The 20,014-nt window shown below is 44.6% G+C and overlaps 3 protein-coding genes across 3 annotated transcripts; all 3 read right to left on the bottom strand.

Annotated features, from left to right (window-relative positions):
* Nucleotides 1–652: 652 nt before the first annotated feature.
* LOC143831404 (olfactory receptor 13H1-like) lies at nucleotides 653–1,775 on the bottom strand. The gene has a single exon (XM_077324398.1). The coding sequence runs from the start codon at nucleotides 1,773–1,775 to the stop codon at nucleotides 843–845; it is 933 nt and encodes a 310-aa protein (XP_077180513.1). The 3' UTR covers nucleotides 653–842.
* A 5,566-nt stretch (nucleotides 1,776–7,341) lies between these two features.
* Nucleotides 7,342–8,274, bottom strand: LOC143831403 (olfactory receptor 13H1-like). Its single transcript, XM_077324397.1, has one exon. The coding sequence runs from the start codon at nucleotides 8,272–8,274 to the stop codon at nucleotides 7,342–7,344; it is 933 nt and encodes a 310-aa protein (XP_077180512.1).
* A 3,799-nt stretch (nucleotides 8,275–12,073) lies between these two features.
* On the bottom strand, nucleotides 12,074–13,139 carry LOC143831402 (olfactory receptor 13H1-like). The gene has a single exon (XM_077324396.1). It carries the CDS (start codon nucleotides 13,137–13,139, stop codon nucleotides 12,210–12,212), a length of 930 nt encoding a protein of 309 aa, XP_077180511.1. The 3' UTR covers nucleotides 12,074–12,209.
* Between the last annotated feature and the right edge of the window lie 6,875 nt (nucleotides 13,140–20,014).

Raw genomic sequence — 20,014 nt, 5'->3', positions numbered from 1 at the left:
CTTCTTCTTTTGCCCTCGATCGCTCCCAGCATTAGGCTCTTCTCCAGGGAGTCTGTACACACAGTCTGTATTACAGTCTGTATTACAGTCTGTACACACGCTCAAACCTCTTCATCGCCCCCTTACATTTGCATAAGCACTTTGCAATCCCTGCTGCCGGTGTGTATTCCTGCCTCTCTCCCCCACTACACACACAAAACACTGTAGCCATTATGTTTGCATCAGTATGCTCCTCCACCCCCTCAGCCTCCCACACCGAACCCTGTGATAGTGAACCCACTGGCCAGCAGAGTCAGCTTCATTCCCACTAGATGTCCCACCATGTCTACACCCCTATCGGACAGAGAAAAGGGGGCGTGGCATCTATCAAAATGGTCAGGGAGGTATTATAAAGATATGTACCCCATTACTGTTCTTACAGTACTCCAAAGGACAATGAAAAAACAGACAAAAGCATTAAAGGAAACTATAAAGGAAAGTGTAGCGAGCAAGATGGAATCTTTTATGTGGTGGACTTGTAAAAAAGCAAAAGAAATTCATGAGGAAACACTGGAAGGAAATTCATGAGGAAAATGCAGACTACATCACAATTTAAATCCCTCAGAGAAGCTAAGAATCTGTCATTAAGAATATCGTCAAAAATACAAAGAACAATTTTGGTAGAGATACATGAATTAAAGAAACCATCACTGGCAGGGCTTTTCCAGTGTATATTGTATACAACAGGGACCAACTGATAGTCACATTGCATGAATTACACATTTCCGCACAGAATCAATGCTTTGTGTGCGAGAACGGTTCCCATTCGAAAAAGTGGTCTGTACGGCATATGGTGGAAACCTTTATTCTGACATTTTCCTTCCAAACACTCTCCAGAAAGCTCCTTTTACATCCCTGTTTCTCAAGCTGTAGATGAGGGGGTTGAGCGTGGGAGTTAAGACCCCGTACATTAAAGATATGACTTTATCATGATCTGAAGCATGTTTTGTTTGGGGTTTCAAGTACATGACCATGATGGTGCCGTAAAAGACGCTGACCACTGTTATGTGGGAGCTACAGGTGGAGAAGGCTTTCTTCCGGCCCTCTGTTGAGCGAATGCGCAGGACGGCGAAGACTATGCGCGCATAGGTGGCAACAATGAAGCCAAAGGGTGGGATTAGTAAGAGGTAGGAGGCAAGTTGCATGAAGAGCTCAGCAACGTGTGTGTCAGAGCAGGCCAGCTTGAGGAACGATTGTAGCTCGCATGCAAAATGGTTAATGACATTTCGTCCACAGAAGTCGGTTGGCCGCAGCAGTCCGTCGATCAAGGTATTCAATGCGGCAAAGAACACACACACAGACACTAGACTCGTACAAAATCTCCAGCTCATGATCTGCATGTAGTGGAGGGGCCGGCATATCGCTGCAAAACGGTCGTATGCCATGACAGCCAGAAGAAGACATTCCATTCCAACGACTGATAGACCAACGTACATCTGAACCAAGCATCGGTAGAAGGAGATGGTGGGCCTGTAAAAGAAGCAATTGACCAGGATCTCAGGAAGTGCATTGTTGGAGAGGATGAGGTCTACTGAGGAGAGGATGCAAAGGAAGAAATACATGGGAGAATGAAGATGAGAGTCTGCAATAATCAATATGATGATGAGGCCATTCCCAAGAGAGCTTATGAGGTATATCACCAAGAGGAACCAAAAGAACACAGACTGTGCTGTAGGATGTTCAGATAACCCAATCAAGATGAATTCAGTCACTGTTGTGTCATTTGGAGGACCCATCACAGTCTCTGTTGCTTCTTTGGGAAAGAACAGTTGAAGAGTTTAGAAGTGGCACTGGCAGTGTTTTGGTTATTTTCTTGAGTTCTGGTCTCTGACTTCCCTAAAATCTAGTGTACTGTAAGCCAAATGACTTTAATTAGGATTCAGTTTATCTGAGTCTGTGGTTTATTACGGTGATCTAGCGACATAAACAACAAAGTTGATTATAGCCATAGGGAAGAGAGATTGAATCATAGAATCATAGAGATGGAAGGGACCTTCAGGGTCATCTAATCCAATCTCCTACCTCCCCATCTACAGTGACCCCTATTCCCTGTACAGATCATGCTCCCCCCGAAAAACCAGAATCCCTGACCAGTCCGGTCTGGAGGAATTTCACCTTCTGACTCCAAAGTGGTGATCGGCACTTCCCTGGGCATCCAAGAAAGGGCCACAAGAGCTAAGCATGGACACAATCCCTTCTGCCCACCCTCTTACAATCTTCCTAAGTTCACAGGATCAGCATTTCAGTATTTAATACTAAGACTAATACTACTAATTTTTTATTTGCATCCTACCCTTCCTAATGCTCCAAGGGCGGTTATCAGCATTAAAGTATATATGAATATTAAAATTTTAAAACATTCCAGATTTTTTTATCTCATTCCCTGACTAAAATCCCAAACAATGCTTTTTATATCAGGTTTTATGAATTCCTCATAGTAAACCTTCATATTTATAATTCACAGGCTTGGAAATGTCCCTTATACTACCTTCATGGACATATCTCAATAATAGTAAAAGCTAAAATTTTCTGGAGCCTTATACTTTATTTCTTTTTGTTCATTCGTTTGTTCATTGGTTCATTCATTCATTACTTTGTATGCCTCCCTCCCTGCTTTTTCGAGCAGGCTCCAGTCAGTTGACTGTTGCCAAATTGAAACCTTACCATTTAAAAAGGTATAATTGAAACATTAAAAAGGCGTGCTGTTTTCATCGGATTCTTACAGTTCACAGAGAAGTGCACGTTTCAAAGAATTTATGGACTTCTAAAAAGCACCCCTAGCTTTATGAACTTCCTACTCAAGCCATCTCAAGGATGTGAAAGCAATTTCAAAATCGGTCTTACATTTCATAGAATCATAGAGTTGGAAGGGGCCATACAGGGCCATCTAGTCCAACCCCCTGCTCAACGCAGGATCAGCCCAAAGCATCCTAAAGCATTCAAGAAAAGTGTGCATCCATCCTTTGCTTGAAGACTGCCAGTGAGGGGGAGCTCACCCCTCCTTAGGCAGCCTATTCCACTGCTGAACTACTCTGACTGTGAAATTTTTTTTCCTGATATCAAGCCTATATCGTTGTACTTGTAGTTTAAACCCATTACTGCATGTCCATTTATCTCAAGAGCCTCATACCTCCTTAAAAGAAAGACAGGGCTAAGCTAATATGAAACAACTGTAAGGAAACAACTGCAAGACGTCCAAAGAAGACCACAGAGGAAGGCAATGGCCAACCGCCTCTGCTTCTCCCATGACTTGAAAGCCCCCGGCTGGGCTTCCCATAAGTTGGAACCAAAGCAGGGTCAGGACTTGAGTGGGAGACCACCAAGGAAGGCTCTACAGAGGAAGGTGATGGCCAACAGCCTCTGTTTCCCCCTTGCTTTGGAAGCCCCTTGGTGGCCTCACCATAAGTTGCCTATGACTTGCCGGCATTTTATACTCACACTATATATATATCCTTAGATTCTGAGCAGAAAATGTGGACTGTCCCTTCCATTGCTAGCTACAGCCTCACCCAGTCCTGCCATAAATCAGCCCTCAAGTTTAACATCTACTCCTTCTGGCAAGGGGAAGTAAAAGACAAATGTTCCTCTTCCTGGACAGATGGAGATGGAAGGAACAGTGCTGATAAAGATGAAGCTTGGTGTTGTGGTTGAGAACCGTGGTTTCTAATCTGGTGAGCCAAGTTTGATTCCCTGCTCCTCCTTGGGCTCCTCACAGGCCTGTTAGAAACTGTTCTCACAAAGCAGGCTTTCTCGGAGCTCTCTCAGCATCATCTACCACACAGGTTGTCTGTTGTGGGGAGAGGAAAGGGAAGGTGAATGGAAGCCACTTTGAGACTCCTTCAGGCAATGAAAAGTGGGATATAATAACCAACTCTTCTTCTTCTACATGGCTGAGTTGCTTGCTGCAAGTGATGTCCCAGAGGCTGGTACAGATCTGGCAAAACAAATGTCCTCTAGTTGTCCACTGGAAATGAGGAAGACAACGCAGAGCAACAAAGTAATAACCACGCCTCCCAGGATAGACAGAATTTATTCACACATTGCTTCTGCTGGCCATACGGTTGTACTTATCTAGTGATGTCAGAGCAGAAGACTGAAATCTTCAATGCATATTCTTTCCCTAGTACAGCAATGAGACTATAAGAAAACTTATAGTAAGTGTTAGTACCAGCAGCCTCGCTTTCCTCTTCAAGGCCAGACAATTCAATAAAATCCTGCTCTCTTCTAAAAGTACTTCCATAGTTCAAGATAACCTTCCCAAAATATTCTTGAAGGTTTTTTCTTAAGGTCAGTACTCACGTGTATTGATTTCTATGAGGACTGATGACTCAGAAGGAAGAGGCCTGGAAGGGTATTTTTTGGTTTGTTTGATCTGAAGCTGACCAACTGCACAATATTCCACACAACACCCTAAATAAGAGTAGACTGAAGGAAATGCTGAGAAGCCAACATTCCCTTTCTAAGACGTTCTGAGTAAGGTATTTTATGTGGAACATATTAGAAGATCTGCCCTTCCCTTTTGTGGAAAGAACAGCCATGCCTCTTCCTGGGGACTAAAGACAACAAAGAATCTACCTGGTCTTCAGTGTTCTTCCACCAGCAGCACTGGAGGTCCTTCTGGACTATGACCCAGAAGCCTTAAATAGAATATCTAGGGAAGCATTTCAAATCAGTACTTTAGAGTCAGAAATTAATTGCTCTTTCCTTTGAGGTAACCTTCAAGAACCCTACTGGGAATGCGGGAGTTAGGATAAACTTTGTAATTCCCGCTGTGACTTGTTTCGGTGTCTTCACTCTTCAGTGATAGATCCAATTCTCAACAGAGCCTTAGGACTAGGCACTGCCACCCACAAACTGAAGTTCAAGACTATGCTCTTTCTACAAACTCAAGGAGCTTGCAAAAAAAAATCTGGTATCAAAGAAAAAATACACTGTGGATTTAAGTGGTGACAGTAATACTAGAAGCGGCTCCTGTACCATTATGAAAGGGATGCCATCTAAAAAAGTATCATTTGCCATGGTGGGGGTGAGGGTGGGGTTGATAGGTGATCACAATGTAATGATGAAACTAGAATACGGCTAAGGATGCAGTGCTCATGAAACAAAAAATATTTATTTATACGTTCCGAATGCCATTTATAAACACATTCATATGGTTCTGCATTTAAACATAGATATATGTGAATGAACATGTTTCTCTGTGTGTCTATATATAAACTCCTGCCAAACTCCAGCAACAATCGGAATTTTATAGCGCCTAGGGGGAAATCAAGAAAAGTGGATTCCCCCCGAAAAAACTGCTACACTTCTGAGCACAAGCTGTAACACATCAGCGAAAGACATATGCATTCTCAAAATAGCGGTAGAAAGAATGTCCCTCCTTAGCTCTCGCACCCGAGCTTCCGGAGATGTGATCACCATTTCCTCCTCCCTTAAACCAGCAAAAGGAACAAATAAGTGGCTGAAATCCCTCCACAGAAGTGCTTAACAGGGCAGAAGAAGAAGAAGAAGAAGAAGAAGAAGAAGAAGAAGAAGAAGAAGAAGAAGAAGAAGAAGAAGAAGAAGAAGAAGAAGAAGAAGATAAAATTGGTACAAAATGTTTTCCAGATGGCATATTAGAAGAATGGAGGGTTACAGAATCACAGAATCATAGAGTTGGAAGGGGCCATACAGGCCATCTAGTCTAACCCCCTGCTCAACGCAGGATCAGCCCATATCTTTACAGTCACCCTCCTGCCCCTTTTGACAAGTGCCACTCTAAAAAATTTTCCAGTAGGAGGACAAGGGAGGCAGGATTTCCTCTGGGGAGTGAGGTGGCCTCTGCTAGCCAATTGGAGCTTGAGGGAAGTGGAACTTCCAATGGGGAGTGATTCAGAGCAAAAAAAGGGACTTAAGTCTCTCTGCAACAGGCAAGGAACTAATTTTGGGTGATCTTGGCAAAAATAACTCCCTGGGCAGAGGAAAGGAGGGAGTGAAGGGGGAAGGGTCTTCCAGCCGGCAGCCAGACTCTCTCTCTCTCTCTTCTCTCTCTCTCTCTCAACTCATCTGAGTAGGGGGTTTTTTTTAAAGAAAGAAAGGGAGAAAGCCAGAAGAGAGCCCGGGGGGGGGGCAAAAAAGGGGGAGGCTGGAGCTACAGAGGGGAAGTTGCAAAGAGCTCTAGAACCCCAAACAGCCAACAGAAATGGGAGCTGTACCAAAAGTCTGTCTTGAAGCTTAGAAATGCTGATGCATTACAGTCTGTAAAGGTAAAGGTAAAGGTATCTCCTGTGCAAGCACCGAGTCATATCTGACCCTTGGGGTGACGGCCTCTAGCGTTTTCATGGCAGACTCAATACGGGGTGGTTTGCCAGGGCCTTCCCCAGTCATTACCGTTTACCCCCCAGCAAGCTGGGTACTCATTTCACCGACCTCGGAAGGATGGAAGGCTGAGTCGACCTTGAGCCGGCTGCTGGGATCGAACTCCCAGCCTCATGGTCAGAGCTTCAGTCAGCATGTCGGCTGCCTTACCACCCTGCGCCACAAGAGGCTCTTATTACAGTCTGTACACACGCTCAAACCGCTTCATCGCCCCCTTACATTTGCATAAGCACTTTACAATCCCTGCTGCCGGTGTGTATTCCTGCCTCTCTCCCCCACCACACACACAAAACACTTTAGCCATTATATTTGCATCAGTATGCTCCTCCACCCCCTCAGCCTCCCACACCGAACCCTATGATTCTGACCCACCTCTGGGAGCGAACCCACTGGCCAGCAGAGCCAGCTTCATTCCCCACTAGATGTCCCACCATGTCTACACTCCTATTGGATAGAAAAAGGGGGCGTGGCATCTATCAAAATGGTCAGGGAGGTATTATAAAGATATGTACCCCACTACTGTTCTTATAGTACTCCAAAGGACAATGAAAAAACAGACAAAAGCATTAAAGGAAACTATAAACTATAAAATGTTGCAAGAAAGATGGAACCTTTTATGTGGTGGACTTGTAAGAAAGCCAAAAATTCATGAGGAAAAACTGGAAGGAAATTCATGAGGAAAATGCAGTACATTACAATTTAAATCCCTCAGAGAAGCTAAGAATCTGTCATTAAGAATATCGTCAAAAATACAAACAATTTTGGAAGAGATACATGAATTAAAGAAACCATCACTGGCAGGGCTTTTCCAGTGTACATTGTAAAACGGGGACCAGCTGATAGTCACATTGCATGAATTACCCATTTCCGCACAGAATCAGTGCTTTGTGTGCGAGAAAGGTTCCCGTTCGAAAACGTGGTCTGTACGGCATATGGTGGAAACCTTTATTCTGACATTTTCCTTCCAAACACTCTCCAGAAAGCTCCTTTTACATCCCTGTTTCTCAAGCTGTAGATGAGGGGGTTGAGCGTGGGAGTTAAGACCCCGTACATTAAAGATATGACTTTATCATGATCTGAAGCATGTTTTGTTTGGGGTTTCAAGTACATGACCATGATGGTGCCGTAAAAGACGCTGACCACTGTTATGTGGGAGCTACAGGTGGAGAAGGCTTTCTTCCGGCCCTCTGTTGAGCGAATGCGCAGGACGGCAAAGACTATGCGCGCATAGGTGGCAACAATGAAGCCAAAGGGTGGGATTAGTAAGAGGTAGGAGGCAAGTTGCATGAAGAGCTCAGCAACGTGTGTGTCAGAGCAGGCCAGCTTGAGGAACGATTGTAGCTCGCATGCAAAATGGTTAATGACATTTCGTCCACAGAAGTCGGTTGGCCGCAGCAGTCCGTCGATCAAGGTATTCAATGCGGCAAAGAACACACACACAGACACTAGACTCGTACAAAATCTCCAGCTCATGATCTGCATATAGTGGAGAGGCCGGCATATCGCTGCAAAACGGTCGTACGCCATGACAGCCAGGAGAAGACATTCCATTCCAACGACTGATAGACCAACGTACATCTGAACCAAGCATCTGTAGAAGGAGATGGTGGGCCTGTAAAAGAAGCAATTGACCAGGATCTCAGGAAGTGCATTGTTGGAGAGGATGAGGTCTACTGAGGAGAGGATGCAAAGGAAGAAATACATGGGAGAATGAAGACGAGAGTCTGCGATAATCAATATGATGATGAGGCCATTCCCAAGAGAGCTTATGAGGTATATCACCAAGAGGAACCAAAAGAACACAGACTGTGCTGTAGGGTGTTCAGATAACCCGATCAAGATGAATTCAGTCACTGTTGTGTCATTTGGAGGACCCATCACAGTCTCTGTTGCTTCTTTGGGAAAGAACAATTGAAGAGTTTAGAAGTGGCACTGGCAGTGTTTTGGTTATTTTCCTGAACTCTGGTCTCTGAGATGTTTCCTAAAATCTAGTGCACTGTAAGCCAAATGACTTTAATTAGGATTCAGTTTATCTGAGTCTGTGGTTTATTACGGTGATCTAGCAACATAAACAACAAAGTTGATTATGGCTGTGGGAAAGAGAGATTGAATCATAGAATCATAGAGATGGAAGGGACCTTCAGGGTCATCTAATCCAATCCCCTACCTCCCCATCCACAGTGACTCCTACTCCCTGTATAGATCATGCTCCCCCCGAAAAACCGGAATCCCTGACCAGTCCGGTCTGGAGGAATTTCGCCTTCTGACTCCAAAGTGGTGATCGGCACTTCCCTGGGCATCCAAGAAAGGGCCACAAGAGCTAAGCATGGACACAATCCCTTCTGCCCACCCTCTTACAATCACAGAATCAGCATTTCAGTATTTAATACTAAGACTAAGATTTAATACTACTAAATTTTTGTTTGTATCCTGCCCTTCCTAATGCTCCGAGGGCAGTTATCAGCATTAAAGTATATACAAATATTAAAATTTTAAAACATTCCAGATTTTTTAAACTCATTCCCTGACTAAAATTGCAAATAATGCTTTTTATATCAGGTTTTATGAATTCCTCATAGTAAACCTTCATGTTTATAACTCACAAGGTTGGAAATGTCCCTTATAGACAAATGTTCCTTTTCCCGGACAGATGGAGGCGGAAGGAAAAGTGCTGATAGTTGAAGCTTGGTGTTGTTGTTAAGAACGGTGGTTTCTGATCTGGTGAGCCAAGTATGATTCCCTGATCTTCCACATGCAGCCAGCTGGGTGACCTAGAAACTGTTCTCACAAAGCAGGCTTTCTCGGAGCTCTCTCAGCCTCACCTACCACACAGGTTGTCTGTTGTGGGGAGAGGAAGGGAAGGTTATTGTAAGCCACTTTGAGACTCCTTCAGGCAATGAAAAGTGGGATATAATAACCAACTCTTCTTCTCCTTCTTCTTCTACCTGGCTGAGTTGCTTTCTGCAAGTGAAGTCCCACGAACAAGAATGATCCGGAGGCTGGTACAGATCTGGCAAAACAAATGTCCTCTAGTTGTCCACTGGAAATGAGGAACACAACGCAGAGCAGCAAAGTAATAACCACGCCTCCCAGGATAGACAAAATTTATTCACACATTGCTTCTGTTGGCTATACGGTTGTACTTATCTAGTGATGTCAGAGCAGAAGACTGAAATCTTCAATGCATATTCTTTCCCTAGTACAGCAATGAGACTATAAGAAAACTTATAGTAAGTGTTGGTACCAGCAGCCTCGCTTTCCTCTTCAGGGCCAGAGAATTCAATAAAATCCTGCTCTCTTCTAAAAGTACTTCCATAGTTCAAGATAACCTTCCCAAAATATTCTTGAAGGTTTTTTCTTAAGGTCAATACTCACGTGTATTGATTTCTATGAGGACTGATGACTCAGAAGGAAGAGGCCTGGAAGGGTATTTTTTGGTTTGTTTGATCTGAAGCTGACCAACTGCACAATATTCCACACAACACCCTAAATAAGAGTAGACTGAAGGAAATGCTGAGAAGCCAACATTCCCTTTCTAAGACGTTCTGAGTAAGGTATTTTACGTGGAACATATTAGCAGATCTGCCCTTCCCTTTTGTGGAAAGAACAGCCATGCCTCTTCCTGGGGACTAAAGACAACAAAGAAGCTACCTGGTCTTCAGTGTTCTTCCATCAGCAGCACTGGAGGTCCTTCTGGACTATGACCCAGAAGCCTTAAATAGAATATCTAGGGAAGCATTTCAAATCAGTACTTTAGAGTCAGAAATTAATTGCTCTTTCCTTTGACGTAACCTTCAAGAACCCTACTGGGAATGCGGGAGTTAGGATAAACTTTGTAATTCCCGCTGTGACTGGTTTCGGTGTCTTCACTCTTCAGTGATAGATCCAATTCTCAACAGAGCCTTTGGACTGGGCACTGCCACCCACAAACTGAAGTTCAAGACTATGCTCTTTCTACAAACTCAAGGAGCTTGCAAAAAAAAACATCTGGTATCAAAGAAAAAATACACTGTGGATTTAAGTGGTGACAGTAATACTAGAAGCGGCTCCTGTACCATTATGAAAGGGATGCCATCTAAAAAAGTATCAGTGGCCATGGTGGGTGACCACAATGTAATGATGAAACTAGAATACGGCTAAGGATGCAGTGCTCATGAAACAAAAAATATTTATTTATACGTTCCGAATGCCATTTATAAACACATTCATATGATTCTGCATTTAAACATATATGTGAATGAACATGTTTCTCTGTGTGTCTATATATAAACTCCTGCCAAACTCCAGCAACAATCGGAATTTTATAGCGCCTAGGGGGTAATCCAGAAAAGTGGATTCCCCCCGAAAAAACTGCTACACTTCTGAGCACAAGCTGTAACACATCAGCGAAAGACATATGCATTCTCAAAATAGCGGTAGAAAGAATGTCCCTCCTTAGCTCTCGCACCCGAGCTTCCGGAGATGTGATCCCCATTTCCCCTCTCTTAAGCCAGCGAAAGCAACGAATAAGTGGCTGAAATCCCTCCACAGAAGTGCTTAACAGTAAAACAAAGCTCCCTTCTGCAATTGTCTTTAAAGTTTCCGAGCACAATATAGCCCCCTGTTCGACACTGCCCGTAATTTCGGCTAGAAATTGCAGCCGGGGGGGGGGGATTTTTTTTTCTACTTAAAGACCGATTAAGCACCAGCTCCTACACCAGCAAAAAACGTCTTTCTGAGATATTGAATAAACAAATATTCATTGATACTGGTGTTTTGGCGTTTAAAAAAACCCAGTTTTTAAAGGGAAAGGGGCTTTTCAGGAGCACGAACACAACAGTTCATTGGCTGTTCTGTTTCACTGACGGTCAGGGGCAGGAAGCACAGAAAAATATTGCCTCCTTTGTTGCGATTCCAGCAAGACCAGAAACCTGTGGGGAATGAATAGACAGCAACTGGGACTTCAATATTCTGCTAGAATTGAAGGTGTGTGGAATGATGAAATTCCACTATTAAATATAGTTTGCATACTGCAGACATTTAGCAACATTGGTCCTTGTGCGGAATGGCCTTGAGCATAGAAACTGTGTAGGAAGAAGGTTATCATAAGAGAAATTTCGATTCAAGTGGAGAGCTGTGTTGGTCTGAATCCACAGAAGATGTTTAAGAGATTCAAGAACTGGGCAAGAATAACAAGCTTAGCTTAGGCTTTCCAAACCAGGCTTTCATGAAACCCTGGGGCTTCTTGACAGCCCTGGAAGGCTTTCCTGAATGGGCAGGAGTAAATTAATTTTTAATACATTTTTAAAATGTCTTAAACATTTATCTGGTGATATCACGATGCTTGATCATGTTGACCTGCCCTCCCACCCAAAGTGGCCAGTGATGGGCCTGGAGGGGGTGGGGAGGGGAGGGGCCCGGGATGGAAGCATTCGCAGCTCTGCTTCCCAACCATGATTGCACCACTTCTGTTGTTTCTCGAAGCCTGAAAAATGTTTCAGGAGTTTCTCTATAGTAAAAATTTTGAGAAAGGTTTGTTTATGCGATTATCATTTATTTGGGATAAAGTTCATGGAAAACATATTGATCTCCTTCACTGTGTCCCCCAGAATTTAGACCAAACCAAACAAAAAAAAAATCTGAATTATGCCGTGTTCTAATTTGACTGCTCATCTATTTGTATGGACTGGTAATTCCTGTTTCATTGTATATGGGGGAGTGTGCTTGCACACCAAAGCTTATGCCTTGAATAAAACATTGTTGGTCTTAAAGGTGCTTCTGGATTCCAGCTTCATTCCATCATAAGAGAAAATGGAGTGTCATAGTGCTAATCGTTATTCCGACCTTTTCCTTTTAAACACTCTCCAAAAAGCTCCCTTCACATCCCTGTTTCTCAAGCTGTAGATCACAGGGTTCAGCATGGGAGTCAAGACCCCGTACGTTAAAGCTATCATCTTATCTTGATCCGACGAAGTCTGTTGAGGCCTCACGTACATGATCATGATGGTTCCATAAAAGACACTGACCACCGCCATGTGGGAGCTACAGGTGGAGAAGGCCTTCTTGCGCCCTTCTTTCGAGCGGATGAGCATCACCGCCTGGCCTATGCGTCCGTACGTCACAATGATGAAGCCAAAGGGGGGTATTAAGAGGAAGAGGCTGGAGACGTGCATGAAGAGCTCGCTAGCACGAGTGTCAGAACAGGCCAGCTTGAGGAACGATTGTAGCTCGCACGCAAAATGGTTGATGACATTTCGTCCGCAGAACTCCGTTGGCTGCAGGAGCGCCGTGATCAGGACGGTTACGGCGGAGAAAGCCATGGAGACAGCCACCAGACTGATGCAAAGTTTCCAGCTCATAATCTGCATGTAGCGAAGGGGCTGGCAGATGGCCGCAAAGCGGTCATAAGCCATAATGGCCAGCAGGGTGCATTCAGTGGAGACGAGAAACAGACCAATGTACATCTGGGTCAGGCATTTGTAGAAGGAGACTGCAGGCCTGGAAAGCAAGCAGTTGAACAGGACCTCTGGAAGTATATTGTTGGAGAGGATGAAGTCGATGGAGGAGAGGATGCAAATGAAGAAATACATGGGAGTATGGAGCCGGGGATCGGCGACACTCAGAATGATGATGAGTCCATTTCCCAGAAAGCTTATGACGTAAGCTACCAAGATGATCCCAAAGAACAAAGCCCGTGTTCGGAGGTCTTCAGATAACCCAATCAGGATGAATTGAGTCACCACTGTATCATTTGGAGGGCCCATAGTATTCTCTGGCTAGTCGCTTCTGAAGGAAAAAAGAAATGAGTTGTTTAGACGTTGCACTGGCAGAGTATTGCTTGCAATAACATACAGAAGTGCTTTAGAGGAGGTAATTGCAGTTGATTGAGGATATCGTAGAATCATAGAGTTGGAAGGGGTCAGCCAGATCACCTAGTCCCTCCCCCTGTTCAATGCAATATTAGCCTCAAGCATCCAGAAGGTCTCTGTCCAGTCACTGCTTAGAATCATAGAATCCTAGAGTTGGGAGGGGCCAGACAGGCCATCTAGTCCTACCTCCTGCTCAATGCAGAATCAGCCTAAAGTACCACCCCCTAGGCAGCCAATTCTGACTGGATCCCCCCACCCTCACTGAGCAATATATATCATTCTATACATAAACCCATTACTTTGGGTCCTTTCCTCTGCCAACAGGAACCTTTCAATGCCATCTTTTGACAACATTTCAAATACTTAAAGACAGCAATCATGACCCCTCTCGGTCTCCTCTTCTCCAAGTTGAACATTCTCAAATTATTCATCCTTTCTTCATAGGTTTTAGTCCCCAGGCCCTGGGTCATCCTCATCACTCTACTCAGAACACTCTTTTGTCCACATCCTTTGTGAAGTGAGGCCTCCAGAACTTCACACAGAGGTCCAGGTGGGGTCTGACCAAAGGGTCTGACCTTTCCTCATAGGTTTTAGTCCCCAAGCCCTGGGTCATCCTCATCACTCTCCTCAGAACACTCTTTTGTCCACATCCTTTGTGAAGTGAGGCCTCCAGAACTTCACACAGAGGTCCAGGTGGGGTCTGACCAAAGTGATATACAGCAAGACTATGACGTGATACCTCTGTTGATACAGACCAAGACTGTATTTGCCTTCTTTACAGCTGCATCACACTGTCTGCTCATATTTAGTCGACAGTCCACAAGCACCCCAAGATATCATTTGCAGCACACACAGCTACCCAAAAGAGTCTTTCCCATCCAGTCTGCCTGCTGCTCATTTCTGTGACCCAGATGGAGAACTCTGAACTTCTCCTTGTTGAATTGCATCTTGTTCTCCTCTGCCCACTTTGCCAGCATGTTCCAACCTCTTTGAACTCAGAGATTGGGGTGTTCACTACTCCTCCCAATTTGGTGTCATCCGCAAATGTAATGAGGAGCCCCTCCACCCCCTCATCCAGATGATGGGTAAAAATATTGAAAGGTACCAGATCCAGTACCAAACTCTGTGGCACCCCACTGCTCACCTACCTTCAATCTGGTGAAATACCATTGACAAACACTTTTTGGGTGCGATTTTTAGCCAGTTCTCTATCCACCTACCCATCAGAAAATCAAGCCCACATTCCTCCAGTTTACCCATCAGAACATCATGGAGAACCTTGTCAAATGCTTTACTGAAATCCAAGTACCAAATCAGACCTAAAATGTTCCATGATACCTAAACCAGGAACTGCACTAGGACCAATAGCCAAAGATATTGGATTACAGCCAAAAAAGAAGAAGAAAAGGTTATTGTAAGCCACTCTGAGACTCCTTCGGGCAGTAAAAAACAGGGTGGAAGGGGCAGGGGAAGAAGAAGAAGAAGAAGAAGTGTTAGTAGTAGTAGTAGTAGTAGTAGTAGTAGTAGTAGTAGTAGTAGTAGTAGTAGTAGTGTTGGAGTCAGTGTAGTAAAAAGGTTAGGAGCGCCAACTTTTACTCTGGGGAGCCAGGTTTGATTCCCCGCTTCTCCCCCATATGCAGGCAGCTAGGTGACCTTGGGCTCGCCACAGCATTGATAACGCTGTTCTGACCAAGCAGGAAATACATGGGAGTATGGAGCTGGGGATCGGCGACACTCAGAATGATGATGAGTCCATTTCCCAGAAAACTTATGACGTAAGCTACCAAGAGATCCCAAAGAACAAAGTCCGTGTTCAGAGGTCTTCAGATAACCCAATCAGGATGAATTGAGTCACCACTGTAACATTTGGAGGGCCCATAGTATTCTCTGGCTAGTCGCTTCTGAAGGAAAAAAGAAATGAGTTGTTTAGACGTTGCACTGGCAGAGTATTGCTTGCAATAACATACAGAAGTGCTTTAGAGGAGGTAATTGCAGTTGATTGAGGATATCGTAGAATCATAGAGTTGGAAGGGGCCAGACAGGTCACATAGTCCCTCCCTCTGTTCAATACAGGATCAGCCTCAAGCATCCAGAATGTCTCTGTCCAGCCGCTGCTTAGAATCATAGAACCATAGAGTTGAGAGAGGCCAGACAGGCCATCTAGTCCTACTCCTTGTTGAATGCAGGACCAGCCTAAAGTACCACCTCCTTAGGTAGCCAATTCTGACTGGATCCCCCCACCCTCACTGAGCAATATATAACTGCTATCGTTCTTCACTTAAACCCATTACTGTGGGTCCTCTCCTCTGCCAACAGGAATCTTTCAATGCCATCCTCTGACAACCTTTCAAATATTTAAAGACAGCAATCATGGCCCCTCTCGGTCTCCTCTTCTCCAAACTGAACATTCCCAAATTCTTCAGCCTTTCCTCATAGGTTTTAGTCCCCAGGCCCTGGGTCATCCTCATCACTCTTCTCAGAACACTCTTTTGTCCATATCCTTTGTGAAGTGAGGCCTCCAGAACTTCACACAGAGGTCCAGGTGGGGTCTGACCAAAGTGTTATGCAGCAAGACTATGACATCTACTGACTTTGACGTGATACCTCTGTTGACGCAGCCCAAGACTGTAGTTGCCGTCTTTACAGCTGCATCACACTGTCTGCTCATATTTAGTCGACAGTCCACAAGCACCCCCAAGATATCATTCGCAGCACACACAGCTACCCAAAAGAGTCTTTCCCATCCAGTCTGCCTGCTGCTCATTTCTGTGACCCAGATGGAGAACTCTGCACTTCTCCTTGTTGAATTTCATTTTGTTCTCCTGTGCCCACTTTGCCAGCATGTTCCAACCTCTTTGAACTCAGAGATTGGGGTGTTCACTACTCCTCCCAATTTGGTGTCACCCACAAATGTAATGAGGGACCCCTCCACCCCCTCATCCAGATGATGGGTAAAATTATTGAAAGGTACCAGACCCAGTACCGAACTCTGTGGCACCCCACTGCTCACCTACCTTCAGTCAGGTGAAATACCATTGACAAACACTTTTTGGGTGCGATTTTTTAGCCAGTTCTCTATCCACCTAACCTTGTCAAATGCTTTACTGAAATCCAAGTACCAAATCAGACCTAAAATGTACCATGATACCCAAACCAGGAACTGCACTAGGACCAATAGTCAAAGATATTGGATTACAGCCAAACAACAAGAAGAAAAGGTTATTTTAAGCCATTCTGAGACTCCTTCAGGCACTAAAAAACAGGGTAGAAGGTGCAGGGGCAGAAGAAGAAGAAGATAAAATTGGTACAAAATGTTTTCCAGATGGCATATTAGAAGAATGGAGGGTTACAGAATCACAGAATCACAGAATCATAGTGTTGGAAGGGGCCATACAGGCCATCTAGTCCAACCCCCTGCTCAATGCAGGATCAGCCCATATCTTTACAGTCACCCTCCTGCCCCTTTTGACAAGTGCCACTCTACATTTTTTTTCCAGGGGCAGAAGAAGAAGAAGTGGTAGTGGTAGTGGTAGTAGTAGTAGTAGTAGTAGTGTTGGAGCCAGTATAGTAAAAAGGTTAGGAGCGCCAACTTTTACTCTGGTGAGCCAGAGCCAGATTCCCCGCTTCTCCCTCACATGCAGGCAGTTGGGTGACCTTGGGCTCGCCATAGCATTGGTAAAGCTGTTCTGACCAAGCAGGAATATCAGGGCTCTCTCATCCTCACCTCCCTCACAGGGTGTCTGTTGTGGGGAGAGGAAAGACAAGGCAATTGTAAGCTGCTTTGAGACTCCTTCGAGTAGAGAAAAGAGCATATAGGAATCAACTCTTCTTCAATAATATTAGGGCTCTCTCAGCTTCACCTCCCCCACAGGGTGTCTGTTGTGGGGAGAGGAAAGGGAGGCGATTGTAAGCTGCTTTAAGACTACTTCAGATAGAGAAAAGAGGCCTATAAGAATCAACCTTCAGTAATATCAAGGTTCTCTGAGCCTCACGTACCTCACAGGTTTTCTGTTGTGGGGAGAGGAACAGGAAGGCAAATGGAAGCTGCTTTGAGACTCCTTATGGTCAAGAAAAATGTCATATAAGAACCAATTCTTCTTCTTTTTATACCCTGCTTTTCATTGCCTGAAGGAGGCTTAAAGTGGCTTCCAATAACCTTCCCTTCCTCTCCCCACAACAGGAAACCTGTGAAGTAGGTGAGGCTGAGAGAGCTCTGAGAGAGACTGCTCTGTGAGAACAGCTTCTAACAGGGCTGTGCGAAGGCCAAGATCACCCAGCTGGCTGCATGTGGAGGAGCAGGGATTCAAACCCAGCTTGCCAGATTAGAAACCACCACTCTTAACCACTACGGCCTGGTTATAAGAAACAGCTCTTCTATTCTTCTTCTACATTTCACCCCTCATCTTTGATATCAAATCTCTCTTGGTTCAACTCCTTCCCCTTTCCCTCTACATTGGTCACTTCCACAGGGCCGGCAAGACACAGCTGTCCCACCAGGCCTCTGGTTGAAGCCCCAAAAGACCACCAAGTATTGCTGGCCTCACTACCCTCCAAGGATCTCAAATCCACCACCACCCAGCTCAAATTAGGTGGCCGCTACTGTAAGTTATTTTTTTTAAGTTTTGTTAATATTTGTTTTTATTACAATTTTTTTTAACTATGTTGTTACCTGTCCTGAGCTATATAGGAAGAACGGGATACAAAAATAAAGTTTATTATTAATACCCTTCTGCAGTTTCCTTCCTATGAGGGAAATGGTTTTGTTTCTTTCCATTGTCTCTAAAGAAGTGAGCTCCAACTATGAAAGTGCAGATTGGAATAATGGTCTTTAAGATGCCATTAAGCACATATGGTGTTTGCTGAAAACACCAGATCCAGGGCCTCCCAGAACCCTGGTCCAACCACTTTTCTCTTATTGCCAGCCCCCCAAAATATCCCCCCCCCAAAAAAAACAAGATCAGAACTACAAAGCAATTGCAAAGAGCTATATGTTTCAAGATGTACAATTTTGGTTCACACCTACAGTTTTGCTTACCTCGTGTTAGTTGCCTCCCTGAAGTCTAAGCTAAACACCGAGATCTTCAACAATATGTGTTCTTCATACCAAAGTACTTTCAAAGAGGAAAATAGTGGTAAGAAATCCGGAAGTGCTAGCAGCCAAAGCACCAAATGAAGGTTGGGGAATCCAGATACTCATTCATGAATATCTCAACAGTTCAGGAAGGTCTTCATAAAATAGCTTTCAAACTTTCAAACTGTTTCTTCCTGAGAGCCAGTTTGGTATAGTGGCTAGGAGTGTGGACTTCTAATCTGGCATGCCAGGTTTGATTCTGCACTCCCCCACATGCAACCAGCTGGGTGACCTTGGGTTTGCCATGGCACTGACCGAGCAGCAATATCAGGGCTCTCTCAGCCTCACCCATCTCACAGGGTGTCTGTTTTGGGGAGAGGAAAGGGAAGGCAATTGTACGCCGCTTTGAGCGGGTAGAGAAAAGCGGCATATAAGAACCAACTCTTCTTCTTCTTCTTCTAGGACTGATAGCCTGGAAGAGTGGCTTTCAGGATCGTTTTTGGCTTCCTCTTCTATTAGGCTAAGGAATGGATTGGGAAGAAAGGGGGGGAGCTAGATGCCCTTTCCAACAACATGCTTGGAAAATTGCCTTTCCAATGATGCTCTAGGAAAAATTGCATTTGGGGAACATATTACCAGATTTTCTGTCCTTCGCTCCTGTGAAAAGAAAAGTTCTGCCGATTTGTGAGAATGAAATACAGAGATTTCGCAACTTTCTGGTCTTTACTACAAACTAAAATACCAGAAGTCCTCCTGGAATATGACCTAGAAGTCTTAATTAGCACTCCTGGGGAATCACTTCAAAGATTAATTACCGTTTCCTCAGACTTAAACTTTAAGAACAATGCAAATGATAAGAACAATGCAAAAAATAAGGAATAGTTCTGTGAACATTACAGCTCCCGCTGTGACCCACTTTAGTGGCCACAGTCATCACCAGCGTACCTAACTCTCAAACTGGGTCCACCTATGGATACTTAAATCCATGGACTGGGACCAGGTGTGTCAAGCGCTGACAAAACTCACAACAAAACCTCTATGGAAAGAAAGCTTTAATGGAAGTTAGATCTAGGCACTGTAACGTTAGAAGTCAAATCTGCCCAACACAAGCACAACAGGTACTTATCAATACATTTCTCCCGCCCAAAACTTGAATGTTCCCATAGCAGGGGGCACCCCCTTGCCCAGGTGCCATCCCAGGCTTCCTGCCAGAGGTGTTGAAATTAACACGGTCTTAGTCAAGCCAGCACCACAGGTAGCTGATAAGCCTTTCGCAGGAACCACAGGATCCTTGTAACAATGTTTCACAGTAAGGGGGAGAGTATGCAGTGTGAACAGGCAGGGATCAAAGCAGGCAAATCAAAGGAGACAACTACAAGGTTTGGTTACATGGGAACTGTACGAATACATGGGTCACAAGGACAAAGCAAATATGTAACAGGCAAGATGGAGTCAAACAGGTTCACCAAACAGAACATGGCAGAGAGCAGGGGCTGATCCTGACATCCCTCCAACCCAAAAACACCTTCCCCTCACCCCTCGTCCCAAGGCCGAGGGCACTGTGGGAACTCCCTGTGAAAGGCCTGCAGGAGTCTGGGAACCTTGATATCGGAGGCCTCCACCCATTCCCTGTCCCCCATGGGAAAGTCTTTCCAGTCAACCAGATATTGCAGTTTGCCTTTACGCCAACGAGAGTCCA

The sequence above is a fragment of the Paroedura picta genome, chromosome 3 (assembly GCF_049243985.1).
Source record: "Paroedura picta isolate Pp20150507F chromosome 3, Ppicta_v3.0, whole genome shotgun sequence".
Taxonomy (NCBI): Eukaryota; Metazoa; Chordata; class Lepidosauria; order Squamata; family Gekkonidae; genus Paroedura; species Paroedura picta.
Note: the sequence above shows the minus strand (reverse complement) of the source record. Positions and strands in the feature narration are given on the sequence as shown.

Excerpts from the sequence above, each read along its gene's own strand:
- LOC143831404 (XM_077324398.1), bottom strand. The coding sequence starts at position 1,775 with ATGGGTCCTCCAAATGACACAACAGTGACTGAATTCATCTTGATTGGG.
- LOC143831403 (XM_077324397.1), bottom strand. The coding sequence starts at position 8,274 with ATGGGTCCTCCAAATGACACAACAGTGACTGAATTCATCTTGATCGGG.
- LOC143831402 (XM_077324396.1), bottom strand. The coding sequence starts at position 13,139 with ATGGGCCCTCCAAATGATACAGTGGTGACTCAATTCATCCTGATTGGG.